General features: G+C 39.5%; 1 protein-coding gene across 1 annotated transcript in view; it reads left to right on the top strand.

Moving 5' to 3' along the window:
- Positions 1-20598, top strand: part of AVEN (apoptosis and caspase activation inhibitor) — a 195934-nt gene that overhangs the window by 30605 nt on the left and 144731 nt on the right. The window contains exon 2 of the mRNA XM_047074663.1: positions 16877-17054. Within this exon, the coding sequence (XP_046930619.1) occupies positions 16877-17054 (178 nt within the window). The remainder of the gene's footprint in view (positions 1-16876; positions 17055-20598) is intronic.

The raw sequence follows: 20598 nt of genomic DNA, 5'->3' as shown, positions 1-20598 counted from the left end.
ATTGCTGTGGATAAAGCCTGAAGACTGGTCTTGGGGTTGCATTGAAGGAAGCAAGGTTTATCTTGCTGGTGATTGTGACATTTTCCTTGGGACAGACCCTCTGTTTCTCGGGGCCCTCATCGTGTCCCTTTTTATTCTCTAGGGCTGTCTCTGAGACGTAGCCCATTCAGAACTATCTTAATGATATATCTCACTCTAGACGTTTTCTTTTTTTCTCCCTTTGTCAAAGTTGTGATAATGATGGTGTGTCACTTGGAGGCAAGGGCTCTGAATTTCACATGACTTCAATCTACTCAGTGTTGCCTCCACAGAAATCCCAGTGGGGCTGCTGTTTGGAGGCAGATGAACCTTTTTGTGTGAAGCACCGCAAATTGTGTGAATGCTATACAGGGACGCACAGTGTTTTCATTCTGCCACAACTAGAGCCCGGGTCCTAATAAGCTTTAGCTTTTTCAAGTTTATTCCTCTTGAGGGTTTCGATTACGGTTTTAAATCCGCAGGCCTCCTTGTTAGGAGAAAGCAATACTAGAATTTAATTTGTGCTTCTTCCACAAAAGAGTATTAGATGATGTGGTGGGGGATCTCAAGAAGGTGCAATGAGGGGTCGCTTTAAACTTCTAGAAGGGAGGTAAATAGTGTCACACTTGTACAAAAGATAGGGCACATGTGATGTTAGTGTCGCCAGCTCCGAGGGAATTTCACCAGCGTGTGGTCAGTTAGGCCCACTGTGCCGTGTCCCTGCTTCAAGGCCCTTAGCTTGTGTGCTCGATATAATCCTGATCCTGGGATTTGCATTTTGTCCTGGCAGTTGGGAGCTTTGAGAAAATCCACCTTTGTCTAATGCAAGGTAAAAAAGCCTTCTTCCTTCCTTAGGCCTCTTTGCTGCCCTTTCTTTTAATTAAAGTTTTTGCCTCCCCAATGTCGGAAGAGCCTCTTAAAGGTCACACTTGAGAAGAGCTGCAGAAGGGAAATGCAGATTGCAGAATTCTGTCCTGACACGGGAGAAATGGTCTGTCGAATCTGTCTGCCTGTGAAAAGCGCATTTTCTTTCTCTTGTTTCTCAATTTCTCTAAAGTAGCGTGGACCGGAAGGAGTTTTTGCTCGTGTGTAGCCATGATGTCATTCCCTTGATGGCGGAGGCACAAGACCACGCGGTGTAGCCAGAAAAGAGTGTGTCAGCCGAGCGCCTTTCAAATGTCATGCATTGTGTGGCAAAAGTACGTTTCACGATTAATATGTGCACTCATCTTCTTTGCAAACAATGCCATCTTATTCCACCTGCAAAATGTTTGCACTTGAAATCTCTAAATACAATTTTTGCAGTAGCTGTCATTTGATTTCTGTTGGCTTCTCTTTACAGGGAGTTTGCTCACAGGAGTGCTGTGAGTGCCTTCTGATTTTTCTCTTCGTGTTCATGTGGTTGTGTGCAAGTGCTCTTGAAAATAAAGAAAAGAGCTCAACACACAGAAAAATCCAACCAGTCCACGGAAAAGAAGTGTTGGGCATTTTGCATAATTCTTAAGGGAAGAAGTGAAAAGGAGGAGAAATTCAAAGGTGGAGCTTCAAATGGTAGAAGGCTAGAGAAGGGGAAGCACACGCATTATTTCAGGAGTGTCAGGTCAACCACACGTACAAAACAAGGCTTGACAGACGGTTGGTCTAGTGGCGTCCTTCCTCATCCTTTGGTCAGTCTGTGTATGTGGTCGGTCTCATGTGAACCACATGCTTAAAAAAGGAGGGAATTCTGGTAGATCTATTGTTCTCTAATGTGAATTGGCAAATCCAACAGCTTTTACTGATTAGGGCTTGAGTTTGGCCCTTGTCTAAAGACAGGATGACGAAAGTTACGTGGAGATTAGGTCTTGTATCTTCTGAAATTTGACCTAGTCGGTTAAACTCCGAGCTTTTTGTCACAAGGAGGGAGAAGATTGTAATTTGGTCAAGGGACCTGAATGCTGTAATGTGTGAAACTTTCGTGTAGGCACACAAATTTCTAGCTGCACATCTGTAACTTAGATCCGTCACTAATGAAGGCGTAGTGAGATTGGCAGTCCATTTGACTGAGTTGTGAGGTGGTAGGAGAAGGGTTTTCTGCCAGATGGTGGCATTAATCTTTTAATTAAGCATAGATTAAGGTTTAGATCGCACCTGTTTTGTACAGTTTCCTTTTTTCACATTTTACCAATTTATCACGAGTTGACATCCTCTTCTGTTTTCGTTTTGCTCTAAGGTACTTGCGATAATTTTTGCAAATGCTCATCAACTCTTTTCAAATTCTGTGTCTTTTTTTAATTGTTAATGACTATGTGTGTCCCTCTCCTCCCAATCTCTGGCCATATTTATTGCTTTTCACTGTAAGTGACTTCTTACTATCAAGTCATTTCCTCATTCTGTGAACCTTGCTGTTTTAAATGACGCGTATGAATTGGTTGCAGTTGAATAAGCTTTTGTGTCAGAGATTTGCTTTCTCGTATGGATGCTAAATTTTTGGAGTGGGTACATGACCTGTTTCAACTGTATTTCATCTGTGTATATATAATTATGTATAAGGTCGTAGCCTATCTTCCAGGACTTCCTTGAAATTAAGATAACTGAATGAGAATGAAGTTTTGAGAGATCAAGAGAGTGTTATTGATGTAAGGAAGGTAGCTTCACACATCAGAGGATGATTCTGGAATCATTGATCGCTGGCTTGCTGTATTTCTTTTGCCATTTAAACAGTGTCATTGTTTTTTTCTAATGGTAGTCAGGAGTTTTGAATAGAACCTTCACAAAGGCTTTAGAAATGAAGAAACTTAAAACATTATAGAGAATCATTTATTTTACTAAGATTTTGCTCAGTCAGGAGACATGTTTGCAAAAGCACTGGGTTGCATTCTAGGCAGATTGTGATTCTGCTTTTGCTGTTGAGAGACAAGTCCTTTTCTGAACCTTTTCTCCTCTCTTAAAGCCTATGGGCTTAAACCTGATGATCTACACAATACTTTGAGAGAGATAGTATTGTTTCAACCAAGTTTTCCATTTGCCTCCATAGATTGACGTCATAGAGCAAGCATGCAAAGGTATTAGAAAGAAGTTCTATTTTAAAGGTAAAAAAGACATTGTCTAGTAGTAAAACCTCTATTTGGAGGCATAGAAAAAGACTAGATGATTTCTGTTTTTTTTTTTTAAGTTTATTTATTTATTTGGGGAGTAGAGACAGAGAGCAAGGGGGAGGGAATCCCAAGCAGACTTCTTGAGGGGCTTGATTTCATGAACTGCGAGATCATGAACCTGAGCCCAAATCAAGAGTCAGATGCTCAACAGAATGAGCCACGCAGGCACCCCAGATGATTTCATTTTTTTTAAAAAATCAAGAATCTGTTGACCTGAGAGGCACTAGACTGACTCAGTTGGAAGAACGTGACTCTTGATCTTGGCGTCATGAGTTGGAGTCCTGTGTTGGGTATAGAGATTACTACAGAAACTAAGTAAAACTTAAAAGACCGAATTTCTTTTTTTTTTTTTTTAACGTTTATTTATTTTTGAGGCAGAGAGAGACAGAGCATGAATGGGGGAGGGTCAGAGAGAGAGGGAGACACAGAATCCAAAGCAGGCTCCAGGCTCCAAGTGGTTAGCACAGAGCCCGACGCGGGGCTCAAACTCACGGACCGCGAGATCATGACCTGAGCTGAAGTCGCGACGCTTAACCTACTGAGCTACCCAGGCGCCCCGGAAAGACCGAATTTCTTAAAGAAAAAAAAAGTATTTATGGACTCTGTTGTGTGTATTAGATGTAGTAAATAGCAAGCAAAAGAATTGTATATGACAACACAATCTTTGTAAGTGTTGCTAGAGTAAATAGTGGTCAGGTAGCAGAACTTCCAGTCCTTTTAGAACTTCTGAATGAGGCTTACTGAGGTCACTTACCTTGATGATTGACATATTACAGTTGGTAGCTACATGGTAACAGGAACATTGCATGAAAAAACTTCAGTGATAAACGTCCCAAAATAGCTGGTGAGAAGGGACTTCTTTGAGGAAGCTGCTTAACTTTATAGACAGAAAGACGGTATGTATTTCCATGGTGTTGAAAGTGGCATGTGGCCGGGGCCCCTGGGTGGCTCAGTCGGTTAAGCATCCAACTTTGGCTCAGGTTATGATCTCACAGTTGGTGAGTTTGAGCCCTGCGTCGGGCTCTGTGCTGACAGCTCGGAGCCTGGAGCCTGCTTTGGATTCTGTGTCTCCCTCTCTCTCTGCCCCTCCCCCACTTATGCTCTGTCTCTCTCTCAAAAATAAACAAACATCAAAACAATTAAAAACAAAAGCAAGTGGCATGTGGTGGTGGTAACTTTGTCTCGTTTGTAGGGCAAGCTGAGCATACGTTCTCTGCTTTTTGAGGTTAACAAATGGACCAAGGAGGTGAATTTGGGAGATTATTTAGAAGTTGGTGGTTTAGAACTCAGTATAAAGAAGAAACAAGTGTTTTGTCTGTCAAAATAGCCATTTTTTAAAGAAATGAAGCAGCTCACAAGAGGAGGGAATTCTTTAAGTATTTCCATCGTTCATTCTTACAGGCTCTATAGCATTCCAGCACGTGGAGACACTCAGCTTTAGATGATAGTGGATTTGCAGGTTTGATGGAGAAAAGTGTCTTGGCTGGATCAAAAACTCCTGTTAGAAATATTTTAGGGGCATCTGGGTGGCTCAGTCCATTAAGCGTCTGACTCTTGAATTCGGCTCAGGTTATGATCTCCCAGTTCGTGTGTTTGAGCCCTCATGGTGCTCTGTGCCGGTGGCATGGAGCCCGTGTGGGATTCTTTCTCTCCCTCTCTCTCTCTACCCCTCCCCTGCTCACGCTCTCTGTCTCTGTCTCTCAAAATAAATAAACTTAAAAAAAATCTTATAAAAGATTTGGTTACATTTCACAGCTCAGGAGAGAAATCTGGCTGAGATACTTTGACCCAAGTATCCTACGAAGGAAAATTGGGGAAACCTGTGAGAGCAAATGGACTGCCACAAGCAGGTTACTGAGGAGAGAAGTGACCGTATGAGATGGATATGAAAATGCCCATCAGAGCTGAACTCAGTGCCTGTTTTTATTATGTTGAGTTTGTTACAGAAGTTAAAAAAAAAAAAAAAGTCTGTCGTGTTGATCTGACAGCACCGTGAACTTCAATCTGACAAAAAGCTAGGAAACAGAAAAATTTCCCCAGTTTTGTGTCCATGTAAAGTTTACTGTTGAGATGTGAAGGTGTATTGTTTGAAGGGGAGTTAAGGGCATCTGAGGAGCTGGGCATGGAGAGAAGAGTCGTTCTGACCCAGATTCTCGATTCTGGTAACAAATGGGAATGACTTTTTCATGCCTCCAAGACAAAATAACACCGATGAGGACAAGATAAGAACCTGGAGAAGGGAAAGGATGGAGTGAAGGATTCTGTGGGTTGTTAGTAACAACTGCTTTGTGGGTTGGTTTCTGTTTTTCCTCTGTTCTCAGATTCTCTTCAACCTTCCTTTTTTTTTTTCTTCTTCATGTGTTGAAGTCTGTCTGATTAAGACTGAGACTGGAAATCTCTTTCTTTCTTTGTCTTTCTTTTTCTTTCTTTCTTTCTTTCTTTCTTTCTTTCTTTCTCTTTCTTTCTCTCTTTCTTTCTTTCTCTCTCTCTTTCTCTTTCTTTCTTTCTTTCTTTCTTTCTTTCTTTCTTTCTTTCTTTCTTTCTTTCTTTCTTTCTTTCTTTCTTTCATCCTTCACTCCTAGGGGTGCCTGGGTGGCTCAGTCGGTTAAACATCTGACTTTGGCTCAGGTCATGATCTCATGGCTCATGGGATCGAGCCCTGAGTTGGGCTCTGTGCTGACAGCTCAGAACTTGCTTGGGATTCTCTCTCTCCCTCTCTCTCTTTGCCCCTTCCCTGCTCCTTGCTGTCTCTCAAAATAAATAAACTTACAAAAAAAATCCTTCGCCTCTCAAAACCTATGGTGGGATTTCTAGTTACATACTTAAAACAGTGAAATTGTATTACAATAAGAAGTTTTGGGTGGTTTGTTTTTATATACTTATTTATTATATAAATGCTCCTGTCCTTAGTATCTTTGTCCTTATAATGACAACTTTTTATGGGATTTGACCACGGTCCTTTGTTGTTTGTGATTTTCATGTGGAATCCGTTATCCCAAGCTTGTAAAAGAGGGACACTCTTAAGGATAATTTTCAAGGTTCATGGCTCTGGGGCACCCTCTTCTGTTATTTTAAAGTGCCAAAATATGGACCTTTTCACTTGCAGTGAGTCCCTGCCTCCTCACTCTACACCCCTCCCCTAATCTCGCCTTTTTATCCCCCCTCTCTTCACTATCTCTGTTCTGCGTGGTTTGGATTCTGCCTCTGGCAATTTCTCTTCAGAGTGGAGTTGTGTCCTGTGAGGAGCTTTGCCCAGTTACTTCTGAGAGTTTGTGGGGTCCAGACGTACTTGCCCCTTCAAGCTTTTCTGTGAACTTCCTGTACCTGATAGCTGTCGGTGTGCCTAAGACCCAACATTTCTGGCAGCTGCTCTCAGTGGGCTTTGCCCACTTCATGAGTACCTGCTCTTTGTTTTGGGATGCTCAGGTCTGTCAGGTGCCCTGCTGACTCCCTCTGCTTCCTCTCCTAGGTGCTGGTACCATTCAGGACTTGCGATTCTTGCTGTGTTCCTATCCTATCCTAATTCTTGCTATTCTTGCCCATGTTGGGGGCTTTGTGGAGATAGCTCACCCCCTAGGTTTTTGTGGGTGTGTTCCCTGGAGTTTTGATCATGCCGTCCTAAATTGCTTTGTGTGTGTTTTTTATGGGGAAATTTGGGAAGACTAAAAAACCATGCCACTATGGGTACCATCTTCCCGGTGACCTCCCTGGGTTTTGTTTTGAACAGCTGCCATCCCCTGGTTATAAGCATGTCCTTTGCTCATTCTCTTGGGAGCCTGGGAGCTGCCTTCCAGCAGGAGATGGCAGCTGGTGATTCGCTAGGCTGATCTCAGGTCCCATGCCCATGGCTAGAGCTGAATGATATATTCCCTCAACTCGAAATGCTGTCCTCCTTATCTCTGGCTCACAGATACTCTCCCTCTCTCTCTCTCCTCCATTGCTGGTGCTTTTCCTGTGCTCCTGTGACATCTTAAGAATGCACATGCACACATATCACACTTTTTAAAGTATATGTTTGCTTCTCTGTTTGTTCTTAGGACTCTGGCTTCATAAGGTGAGGGGCCTTGTCTTGTTTGTTTTTGTACTCCCCAGTACCTGAACTGGTGACTGACACTCTGTAGCTACTCAAGAATTAGTTGCTGAAGAAATCTTGGCAACAGTGTAGGAATGTTAGCAGGGAAAAAAAGCAGTCCTGCCCCCTTCAGATATATTGTAGGACAGACAGATGAAAGATCAGTGCCATTTAAGGAGGGGAGCCTGGGTGGCCTGTTGGTTTAGTGTCCAACTCCTGATCTCAGCTCAGGTCATGATCTCACAGTATGAGATCGAGCCCTGCTTTGGGCTATGGGGTGAGCGTGCACTCTGCTTGGAATTCTGTCTCTCCGTCTCTCTCCCTCCTTTGTGTGCATGCTCTCTCTCTCTCAAAATAAATAAATAAACAAAAAAGTTATATTTATAGAAAGAAATGTGTCCAGAGAAGGAACTGAAAATAAAAGTGCTTTTTAATTTTTAATTTTATTTTCAAAATTTATGGTGTGGAGGAGGTGGCACAGGCTTAGTCCCTCTCAGCAAGTTCATTTTGAGTATAACTAAAAAAGGTTACTGGCATTTAAGAAATGTAGAGGAAGCAATAATGTTTGAGGAATTGGACGTTTGTGCTCATGAAGGATGCAATATGGTTAATTTGGGTAGAAGACATTATCGCAGTCTCTGGCATAGGGTAGACTGGCCCAGTGTGATTTCCACATCTCACTTGAGGGCAGAGGGTGGACCTGGGCTACTCAGGTTCCTTCCTGTTCAATAATTGTTTCCCTGTTAATTAAGTTCTCTCCCTCTGGTGACTTGTGAGTTTGGGGAGTGTCTTAAAGTCGGCCGGATAACCAACAGCCATTTAATGGTCTGTGCGTTTTCTGGAAAGTGGAAGGTGATGGTGTTAAAACCTCAGTAACCAAGGAAACCAGTCCTGTGCTGGTGGACGAGAGGAACGGAAATTTAACTGAGGCTGTCAAAAGAAAATCTGGCCATTTCCAGCATTAAGCCCAGGCAGTGAAATCCCAGGGAAGATGGGGCAGAGGCACATGTCCCTGATGTATCAATTGCCCCCTTAAGAGAAAGTGAACTGTCAGTGGCTGTGGTCAAGGTGAGTGTGGTTTGTACACTAAGCTTGCCCAGGAATGCTCAGAGTCTACATGCAGCCCTCCTATCAACATTGATGTGTGTGTGTGTGTGTGTGTGTGTGTGTGTGTGTGTGTGCGCGCGCGCACGCGCATAGGAGACGGGCAGAGAGAGAGAGAGAATCCTAAACAGGCTTTGAGATATGGGGCTTGATCCCACAACCCTGGGAGCATGACCTGAGCTGAAATCAAGACTCAGATGCTTAACTGACTGAGCCACCCAGGTACCCCAGATAATTTCGTGTATACAAAATCTTTTAATTAAATGATTTAACAAAGAAAAGTTTTTGCTCGAAGGCCTCTTAGTTGTATCTCTGGTTATCGTACGTCTCTCTATTGTGCGTGTCAATAGATTGGCAGAGCAAAATGCTGACTTTTTTCTTAGATCAGAACCACACCGAGAAGCAGACGGTCTTTATAGTTCCATTCTTTACCTTCTTTACTAGAAACGTTGTTGACATTGACCTAATTCACAGAATTTTACCTGGAGGTTGGGACTTGCAACGTTGAGTAATTTGGTCGTTTTTAAAACCTTTTTTAGTCCGAATTCTTACATGAAGTTCAAGTTGTAAAGCAGATAAAATGAAACTGATTCTATTGCCACTTCCCTCACCTTTCCACAAGGACCTCGTAAAGGCACCTTCACTAAGTATAGTTTAAAATTGCCATTTAGTCCAATGAAAGTTACTGCAGTCTATTTTCCAAACTACCCTTAAATTACGGCAGCATAAACTCTCAGGGGCTTTGCGATGAGCTATCCCATAGTCTAGCCCTTCTATGGACTGCCGGCAAATGGTAATTTCCTTTCTGTGTCTCCTCTTTTTAGCCAACTCTCCGAAACAAAATAACACAGGTGAGAAAGATAAGATACAAGGACTTGGAGAAAGAAAGATAAGGACTGGGGATGAGTGAAGAGGCCTGGTAGAAGTGTCACTGAGTAGCTGTTTTGAGGATGGGGGTACCACTTTTTCTGTTCTCAGATTCCTCTGTCTCCTCTTCCTTCCCATAAACTGATCATAAGGAAGGACAAGAAAAGAAGCTGTAGATAATTCTCTTGTTAGAGAAACATCTGAATTTGATTATGGTCTAAATCACTTTTTCCCCATTCATACTGGCTAGAGAGAATTGTGGAGCTCAAATACTGTGAACATTGTCTGGGCTCAATAGGTAATGTAGATATACGTGCCATATATTGCATTTATTGTTTGTTTTTTCAAGTATGATCACACTCTAATGCATATTTTTATGTAATACACAACGACAAACTTATTAGTTTACTTGTATACTAGTTATATAGTATATATATATATATGTTTTTTTAATTTAATTTTTAGCTGAAATTTGGCTTCTTGAAATACTACATAAAATTATTATTATTGAAAAAATTTAATGTTTTTATTTTGTTTTTGAGAGAGAGACAGAGCATGAGCAGGGGAGGGGCAGAGAGAGTGGGAGACAGGGAATCTGAAGCAGGTTCCAGGCTGTGAGCTGTCAGCACAGAACCTGATGCAGGGCTCAAACTCACGGACTGTAAGATTGTGACCTGAGCCGAAGTTGGACGCTTAACCGACTGAGCCACCCAGGCGCCCCTACATAAAAATTATTTTTGCTAGCACACTTTTCTAATACCAAAAGCTGTCAGTGAACTCTTCAATTATGATTTAGACATTTTTCTGTTGTTAAGAATGTTTAAAGTGGTGAAGCATCAGCTGTTTCACAAAATGAGTATAGAAGATAAAAAAAATGACCTTAATAGGGTCATAAATATAAAAGTTGGCAATTAGACTATTAAGTAATCTATTTTAAAACTTGGTAACATTTAAAAATTTTAAAGTTAAGGTGAATTAATATAATTTTCCAATTTTATACATTGTAACATTTTTGGTTGAATATATTTGACATTATTACCTAATTATTGAAATCAGTTCCCAGTGACTATCTGTTCAAGAGTTTCCTTAAATTTTCTCTAGTATATCTTTCTATCCTGTTGCCTTTTATGATATAATTACATTTTGTGAGAAACATAGGAGGTAGTTGAAAAATGTGTGATTGACTGTGTTCAACCTCCTTATTAGGAAAGCCATTTCCATATCCCTTACTCCAGCAGAAAGTAAAATAAGGACCTTCAAAAGTTAGGTTTCTGGGGCGCCTGGGTGGCCCAGTTGGTTAAGTGCCGACTTCGGCTCAGGTCATGATCTTGCAGTTCGTGAGTTCAAGCCCCACATCAGGCTCTGTACTGACAGCTCAGAGCCTGGAGCCTGCTTCGGATTCTGTGTCTCCCTCTCTTTGCTCCCTCCCCACTCATGGTCTGTCTCTCTCTGTCTCTCAAAGATAGATAAACATTTATTTATTTATTTATTTATTTATTTTTTACAAAAAGAATCCTAAGTATAAAAGGCTTTCCATAGGCTCTTGTTGTTATGTGTTGCTAGTAACTTCCCAAGTTTTATTGGCTTATCCAAGGGCTCTTCATGATAAAGATAATCTTTAAATATTCTCTTGGCCAATGGTCGCCCTTTTGAAAGAAAAGGTAAGAGGATATTTAAAAAACAGCGTTGCCCAAACATACTGTTCAGTCCAGTTAAATTAAGCAGATTGTAATTTAATGCAAATTATAGTTGTAAATTAAATAGCAGTATAGCTGCAGTGAGTAAAGCTTTTATTGACTCTGTTGTGCATATGGTACCTTTTTTCTCATTCTTCTATCCATCATCAAAAGTGGGGTATTGATGCCTCTACCTATTATTGTTGAACAATTCCCCTCGTTAATTCAGTCAGTGTTTGCTGCATGTATGGTGAGCAGAGGGCCTGATACAGGGCATGAACCCATGAACTGTGAGATCATGACTTGAGCCGAAGTCGGACGCTCACCTGACTGAACCACCCAGATGCCCTTATAATTTTACCTTTTAAAGAATGAGAGAAGAAAGAAGCATAAGCATGTATTGATAACTTTTGTTATATTAGCTCATTTCCTATTGCTAGTTTTGTACATTTGTTTCTGATATTCGAGTTCCTGTACAAAGTCCTGTCCTTACTGCAATACAGTTTTGCTCCCACCCACCTCCTTTGTGCTATTATTGGCAAATATATTGTTGGGCCTATAACATATGGAAACATAAGTAAGCACATATTGTTTTAAATTGCTTTTAAAGTCAGTTGTTGGAGGAGAGGCTGTGTTAGGTACGATTTGTAAATATTTTCTCCTATTCCGTTAAGTTCCCTTCTCATTTTTCAATTAAGTTTTTAATTTTAATTCCAGTATAGTTACCATACAGTGTTATATTAGTTTCAGGTGTACAATAAGGTGATTCAATAATTTTATACATCGCTCAGTGCTCATCATGAGAAGTGTACTCTTTAATCCCCATCACCTATTTCCCCCATCCCTCATCCGTGTCACCTCTAGTAACCATCAGTTTGTTCTCTATGGCTAGGCATGTGTTTATTGGTTTGTCTCTCTATCTTATTTTTTTCCTCTGCTCATTTTTTTGTTTCCTAAATTCCACATATGAGTGAAATTGTATGGTATTTGTTTTTCTCTGACTGGCTTATTTCACTTAGCATAATACTTTCTAGCTCCATCCACGTCATTGCAAATGGCAAGATTTCATTCCTTTTTATGGCTGAGTAATATTCCATCATCTGTGTCTATATCTATCTATATCTACAGCTATATCTAATTTACTTATATTTATATTTAGATATAGGTATACACACATACACATACACCACATATTTATGTATTTCTCTATTGATGGACACTTGGGCTGCTTCCATAATTTGGCTATTGTAAATAATGCTGCAATAAACATAGAGGTGCATGTATCCCTTTGAATTAATATTTGTGTATTTTTTGGGTAAATATCCAGAAGTGTGATTGTTGGATTGTAGGGTAGTTCTATTTTTAATTTTTTTTGCCGTGTTTTCTAGAGTAGCTGCACCAGTTTGCATTTCCACCAACAGTGCATGAGGGCTCCTTTTTCTCCACATCCGCACCAACACTTGTTGTTTCTTATATTGTTGATTCTAGCCATTCTGACAGGTGTGAGGTGATATCTCATTATAGTTTTGATTTGCATTTCCCTGTTGATAAATGATGTTGATGCCTTTTCATTCTGTTGATGGTCTCCTTTGCTGTACAGAGGCTTTTTAGTTTGATGTATTCTCACTGGTTTACTTTTGTTCTGTTGCCTTTGCTTTGGTGTCTAATCCAAAAAATTGCCTAGACTGATGTCAAGGAGCTTACCACCTATATTTTTCTTCCAGAAGTTTTATGGTTTCAGGTCTTACACTCAAGTATTTAATCCCCCCCCCTTTTTTTTTTTTGAGCAGCAGCAGGCCAAAGTTTATTAGAATTTATTAGAATTAGAAAGGAAGAATAGTAGGAAAGCTCTCTTTACAGAGAGGGGACACTTGAAAGTGAATGCCCACTCAAGTATTGAATCCATTTTGAGTTGACTTTTGTGTAAGGATAAGAAAGTGGTCTAGTTTCATTCTTTTGCATGCAGCTGTCCAGTTTTCCCAGCACCATTTATTGAGGAGACTGTCCTTTCCCCATGGTGTACTGTTTGTCATAAATGACCATATATGTATGGGTTTATTTCAGGGCTCTCTATTCTGTTTCATTGATCTATGTATCTGTTTTTATGCCATTACCATACTGTTTTGATTACTATAGCTTTGTAATACAGTTTGATACCAGGAAGCATGATGCCTCCAGCTTTGTTGTTCTTTCTTAAGATTGCTTTGGCTATTCAAGGTCCTTTGTGGTTCCATACAAATTTTCAGATTGTTTGTTTTATTTCTGTGGAAAATGTCATTGGAGTTTTGATAGGGATTGCATTGAATCTGTAGATTGCTTTTGGTAGTATGGATATTTTTAACAATAGTCTTTTAATCTGTGATATAGCGTATCTTTCCATTTGTGTCTTCTTTAATCTTTTTCATCAGGATCTTCTATTTCAGTATACAAAATTAGCTTACTAATTTTGTAATGATGTTGTTAACATAATAATGATGGCTTTATAGTTTTCACATCGCTTTCATCAGTATTTTCCTGTTTGTTCTGTTTCTTCTGTCTTGCGATTTTGCATATTTTGGCCCAGATCGTTGCAAAATGAACCAAACATAAAATCTATGGGAGTTTTGAAGATACACCTTTCTCTAAGTTACATCAGATGTCTTCTAAGCTTTATTACTCTTTACTACCCTCTTGTGATGGAGGTTAATGACACCTCTTCTCATCTCTGCAGTTGGGTCGGGGGTAATGAGATCATTATTCAGTGATTCTTGTAAGTTGGGGATTGGTGAGTCATTTAGCTGTTGGAGGCCCCAGCCTATTATACACACGTCGTAAATACTAAATGATGGTGAGGGCAGGGCCGTTCATTTTTCCTAGGTCCCCTGCCTCCCGTTTCAGGGCTTATGTCACTGTTAGTAGTTCCTCAGGTGTTTCAGATCATCATCCTCTTTAGCATCAAGCTAATGACTCTGCCCAGGCTTACATTTTTGCCATGTGTCAGGGCGATGTTCACGAGTTTTGTGCTAACTGGATAAGTCTTTCTGAACTCTGTGTACCCAGTGGACCAACAAAGGAAAATTGGATTTTCCCAGATTAAACCCTGCTAGTATTTTCAGCTCTAGTTCAGTCCTCCCCAGTTCTCATCAGTTATGAAGCTGTTTTCTTTAGAACCTTCCTGGTATTTATTATCGAAACAGGAGATCTTACTCAAGCACATACCTTGAATCTGGTACCATCTTTTAGTTCTGAGAATCTCTCAGGAATGGCAGGAAGCCTGGAGGTTTCAGGGCATCTTTGCAATCCCGAGATTATGTTGTAGTTTGCCATCTCTTTGTGCCATCAAGGAGGCTTCTGATGATATTTGAGGGCTGTGAGTAATCTTGAAAGGTCAATACTCTATCCTTTCATGAAAGCTTACTAAATTTGATCCAGGTGAGAATAACTGACTAGCGTTAAATCTGTTTGGGGAATTAGAAATTTGTAGTGGACAAAATAATACCACGCAGTCGAGTTCCTAGATGCAAGGGGGGAAAACCTATGTGTACAGTGGGTGGATCAGACTTCATCCAGACTCGTTGGGTAATCTTAGCATTGCTTATGTTGGGTCAGACATTTATCACCTGTTCTTTCATGTGGTGTAACATAAGGTTCAGAGCACCATCTATGCTGTATTTTAACTAAAAAATATTTAACTTGACTGCATTGGGCATTCAGATTTTTAGGGCTTTTTTTTTTTTTTTTAATCCATTATTTCCATAAACCATACCGCAAGGAAGCAGCCAAACAAAGGATGGGTCCTTCTGCACCCTACGTGTATTGGTCTCTTCAATAAATCAATGTCTTAAAGATAGAGATGGACCTACAATCAAAGGGATTTAAGGGACAGTGAGATACAGGGCATGATCTTGAGGAGGATACCAGCTTGGACAAAACCAGCTCTAAAGCAAATTTTTGGAGTCAGACAAATTTGGAAATAGTCTGGATGTTATATGAGATGATATTTACTGAGATGGAGGGATGCAGAATTTTGATGAAAAAATTCTTGTTACAAAAAAATGTGTATATAAACAGCGCATATATTTCTAGATGTCTTTCTAAGGTGTTAATAGTGGAACTCCTACTCTCCAGTGATAGGAATGTGGGGTTTTTGTTTATCTCTTTGCTTGTCTCTCTTCTTACTTTTCTGCAGTGCACATGCCTCATTTTTGTGTTAACAAAAGCTATCTACAACCTATCTACAGACAGTTTGTTATAATATATTTCACAAGGTTTTTCTTGATGAGGATTTTATAATCTTTGGGATGCTTCTTTGAACCATGACTTTAGATTCTACATGCATCTTTCTTGTTTAAAGTTAATTTTTTATTATAATAGGACAATTTCAAATGCATACAAAAGTAGATAGGATTATATAATTATCAATTGTGCCCAGTTTATTTCCTCTGTACCCACCATTCCTCCCCACCCATTATTATTATTATTATTATTATTGTTATTATTTTTAAAACATTTATCCATTTTTGAGAGACAGAGAGAGACAGATCATGAGCGGGGAAGGGGCAGAGAGAGAGGGAGACACAGAATTGAAGCAGTGTCCAGGCTCCGAGCCATCAGCACAGAGCCCGACATGAGGCTCAAACTCACAAACCATGAGATCATGACCTGAGCCAAAGTCGGATGCTCAACCGACTGAGCCACCCAGGCGCCCCTCCGCCCATTATTTTGAAGGAAATCCCACATTCTTGTCTTTTCGTCTATAAATAGTCAATATTTTTTCCTAAAAAATAAGAACATTAAAAAAAAACATGGTCTGGTATCACCGCAAACAATAAATATATGAAATAATCGTATTCCTTCAATATAATCAAATACCCAGTCATTCACATTTCTCTGTCTCATAAGTGATATTTATCTGTAGTTATATTGTTAGAATCTGACTTCAAATAAGCTCCTGGGAGCCTGCCTGGCTCAATTGGTTAAGTATCTGACTCTGGATTTCAGCTCAGGTCATGATCTCACAGTTTGTGGGTTCGAACCCTGCATCAGACTCTGCACTGACAGTGTGGAGCCTGCTTGGGATTCTCTGTCTCTCTGTCTCTCAAAATAAGTAAATTCACTGAAAGAATAGTAAGAGCTTCGTCTCCTTAAAAAAAATAAGTTTCTGACATTACAAATGGTTATGTGTCCATTAAGCTCTTTCAATCTGTAGATATCTCCCTCCTCCCCCAGCATTTTTTCCCTTGCAAATTATTTGTTGAAGAAACTAGGCCCTTCATCTTTTATAATTCCTCACCTTCTGCATTTTTCTGCATGCTCTTTTTTTTTAAATACTCAAGACTGGAAGTTGTACTCTTGAATGCACCTGAGCAGAGTTCCCATTTAAAACTTACAAAACTTATTTATTGTGTTTGTAAAATCTGTAAGTGGAAATGGTTGATTTCTATCCTAAAGTCCTCTAAGTTTAAGACTCATATAGCCTTGGGGTGCCTGGGTGGCTCAGTCCGTTGAGCATCTGGCTCTTGATTTCAGCTCAGGTCATTTCATGGTTTGTGAGTTCGAGCCACTCATTGGGCTCTGTGCTGACAGTGTGGAACCTGCTTGGGACTCTCCCCCTCTCTCTCTGCCCTCCTAAAATAAATACCCCTCTCAAAATAAATAAAAATAAGCCTAAAAAAAAAAAAGACCTGTATAGCCTTGATTGTTTCAATAAGATGAAACAACTAATGGGAAAGGATACACTGGGGTAGTAGGCATTAGCCCTATCAGTTACACAAATTTTTAGACAGGAACTTGCCAGATTTCCTTTGCAAAGTGAAATGAAAAATTTACCCTGAAAATGAATTCAGGACCGTGGTACATTGGGGTCCTTTTGAAATATAATTTTGTATCCTCAGCTTGATCTATAAAATGCTCTTTGTCATGATACTTGTATACTATTTTTTGTTTTGTTTTACTTTACTGCTAAGGCTGCTATGGTTGAAGTTTCCACTGCCTGTGTATTGATTTGTTTGTAATGATTGCAGGTTGAAGATGACAGTGATGCAGAGACCTTTGGAGAAGAGAATGAGGAACAGGGAAATTATTCTAAAAGAAAGATAGTCTCTAACTGGGATCGATATCAAGATATTGAAAAAGAGGTCAATAATGAAAGTGGAGAATCACAACGGGGGACGGACTTCAGTGTCCTCCTCAGCTCTGCAGGTACGAATTCTGGTTGCTTGCCTATGGTTTAGTGCTCTGAAAGTTGCATAGACCTCTTATTTATGTTCCCTTTAAAGCTGCATTAAAAAAATTTTTTTTAATGTTTATTTTTGAGAGAGACAGAGACAGAACGCGAATGGGTCAGGGGCAGAGAGAGAGGGAGACACAGAATCTGAAGCAGGCTCCAGGCTCTGAGCTGTCAGCACAGAGCCCGATGCGGGGCTCGAACTCACAAACTGTGAGATCATGACCTGAGCAGAAGTTGGATGCTCAACTGACTGAGCCGCCCAGGCGCCCCATAAAGCTGCATTTTAGTAACTAGCAATTCATCCTTTTGTCCTTTGGGTTTTAAATTCAAGTAAAGGACAGTGAGTCTAATGGTTTGCAAGGGAAAAAGATGTTTCATTAAGTGGAAGCCAGGGATTCCATGTACTGATGTAGAAGGACTTAAGGCCTGGTTGAAATGGATAAAAGGCTTTACAGAAATGAAAATGCTGAACCATGCCCCTCTAAGTTGGGTAGTCTGAAAACAGAAGTGTTTTCTTTGATATCAGAGGAATCAATGATTATGTTTATACAAAGCTTTACCAAGCTTCTAGAGTATGTGTTCTTTTCCCTTTTATAGCCAGGAATATGCATATTCGTGGATATGCACATATTAGAGTCCTGTGTACCTGAACACGAAAACTTTTCTGTTTTGTTTTTGGACAGTCTTCTCTATCAATAAGGTGAAATGCTCATTCCTTCTATGCCCAGCTGTTGTTTTAAGATTGACTCTACCCTGAACGATGTGCAGCAGTGTGAATGTGGAGTAGGAGAGTAGTTACAGAGAGTGATGGAACAGAGCTGGCTGGAGAGATGGCTGCTCTCTCCTAGAGTGTGGCGTAAGAATCGGAAGGACGAAAGGAGGATGGATTAGTGGTTTTCAGGGGTTTGGCATGGGAGGGTGGGAAGTGGATGTGGTTATAAAATGGCAACGTGAATGTTCTTGATAGTGCTGGTACGATCTTTTGTCTTGTGGTAGTAGGTAGACAAACCTACACAAATGATAACATTGTCTAGAACTTAATACACATGCACATGAGTGACTACAAATAAAACCGAGGAAACCTGAAGAGGATTGGTGCTTATATCAATGTCAGTATGTCCGTATTTCCGGTTGTGATATTATAATACAGTTTCACAAACTGTTATCATTGGGGGAAACTGGGCCAAGTACATGGGAGATCTCTGTGTGTTTCTTTTAAAAAAAATTTTTTTTTAAATTTATTCATTTTTGAGAGACAGAGAGAGACAGAGCATGAGTGGGAAAGGGGCAGAGAGAGAGGGAGACACAGAATCTGAAGCAGGCTCCAGGCTTCGAGCTGGCAGCACAGAGCCCAACGTGGGGCTCGAACTCACGAGCTGCAACATCATGACCCGAGCTGAAGTCAGACACTCAACTGACTGAGCCACCCAGGCGCCCCTCTCTGTATTATTTCTTAAATTTGTATGTGAGTCTACAATGACCTTGACAACAACAAACAGCATAATATTGCCAGGTTAAAAAATATAAAGAATTGAGAAGCAGAGAAATAAAATGAAAATAATATTTTCAGACAATTTGCTTTGAATTCCCTCTTGCCTCCAACTTTTACGTGGCTGTTGAGTTCCACCTTTCTTTTTTCTCATCTTGCCTATATTTTTGAATGCCCATACCAGACTAAGAATCATAAAGTGATGAATTCTCTTTGAGCTTAATAGAATAAACCTCTTGAGTAGAAAAAAATTACACGTGGAGAGAGTAGGGTGAGTGTGGGTCAGCAGAGCAAGGTTCAGACTGGTGTCCTTCTGTTGTATGCTCCCCACAGTGTCACCCTCTCAGGAGAGGTTTGCTGATGGCATCCAACTCATTGACCGTTTAGGGGCCAGTGACTCCTCTTTTTGCCAGTCAGATGAGTACTGCCCTCTTGTCACCTGCATTTTGGCCGCTTGCAGGTTTATAAGCACCTTTCTTCAAGGTGAGAGAAAGGTAGAAGGTGGGCTGCTTAGTTTTAATTTGTGTTAGCTGTTCTGCTAAAGGACGGGGTGGGGGGGGAGGGGAAATGGAAGCAGTGCAGTGTGGACTACCTGGTTTTAATTGAATTAAAAGTGTACTCGGTTACTAGGACAGTATCTGGCAAGTGAAAGATACTGCCTGAATGTCGGAAGGCGATTCACAGTTCTAGTCTAACCCGGCAGCTATGCCCAGTGGCTTATGATTTTGACTGTTTATGTTAGCATTTTATTTATAACTTAAAGCCTGGCATGATTTGGCTCTCCTATGTATTTTTCTTGTAGTCTGTCTTTGCTTACTGATTTCTTTCCAAGTAGCTTGTTTATGTGTGATTGGTTTCTCGGGAGATCACAATTGTCCCATCTTCTGACATGTGCTTCTAGCTTTTCCCCACTGTGCTGCTGATGTATCATTTTCTTTTCACCATGTCATATGCCTGAGAAGAGCTGCCATGCTTTCTTCATTGTAGGAGTAGGGCTATATTAGTTTACTTTTGAGAGATGGAGTACATTCTGTGATCATAATATATATATATTTATATATATATATTTATAACATATATTATATATATAAATATATATTATAATATATATTATAAATATATAATATATATATTTATATACATATTTAGTATATATAAAAATATATAAATATATATACTAAATATATATATACTAAATATATGTATACTAAATATATGTATACTAAATACATATATATACTAAATATATATATAAATATATATATACTAAATATATATATACTAAATATATATATACTAAATATATATATACTAAATATATATATATACTAAATATATATATATACTAAATATATATATATACTAAATATATATATATACTAAATATATATATATATTTAGTATATAATTTCTTTACTAACTACCAAAGTAACTCAAATTAGAAATAACTTATCAACTTTGAAAATTTGATTATCTTAATATTGGACATTTAAGTTCAGTCGATGATGTTACAGTCTTTCCTTTGTCAGTGTTGTTTAATATAAGGAGCACAGACCCCTAAGTTGAACAGATGTGGATTTGAATCCTAGTCTATCATGGTTCTGTCTAACATTAGGAATACTATTTTTCTTAGTATCCCGTGCAAGAATAGTTAGATGGAACAGTGCCTAATTTGATGCTGTCAACATCTTATCCCAAATTGGCTGCTGGTTTTAGTTCTGCTCAATGAGTAACCGTGTGCCTAGAATTAGTATGTATCAGAATTTTTTGTCCATAGAAGCTTAATTAACTACCTTCAGTAAAGTCAAATTTCTTGTTTTCCTTGAATGTTAGACATAATGGCAGTGGTTGCCAATAGAATTTGAAGATCCTTTTTTTCTGAGAAATTAAAAGGTTTTGGGTGTGATAGAGCTGATTATTGAGTCTACTTATTGAATAACCAATGGTGGTGGTCTTAGCCCCTGAGCATTTAAAAGTTGGTGATTTTAGGTTTCAGGTAAAGTCCTAAAATAAAATTTCCCCCCTTT

This window comes from Lynx rufus, unplaced genomic scaffold, assembly GCF_022079265.1.
Source record: "Lynx rufus isolate CCGP_SWC_20201006 ecotype Redwood Valley unplaced genomic scaffold, mLynRuf1.p SCAF_13, whole genome shotgun sequence".
Taxonomy (NCBI): domain Eukaryota; kingdom Metazoa; phylum Chordata; class Mammalia; order Carnivora; family Felidae; genus Lynx; species Lynx rufus.
Note: the sequence above shows the minus strand (reverse complement) of the source record. Positions and strands in the feature narration are given on the sequence as shown.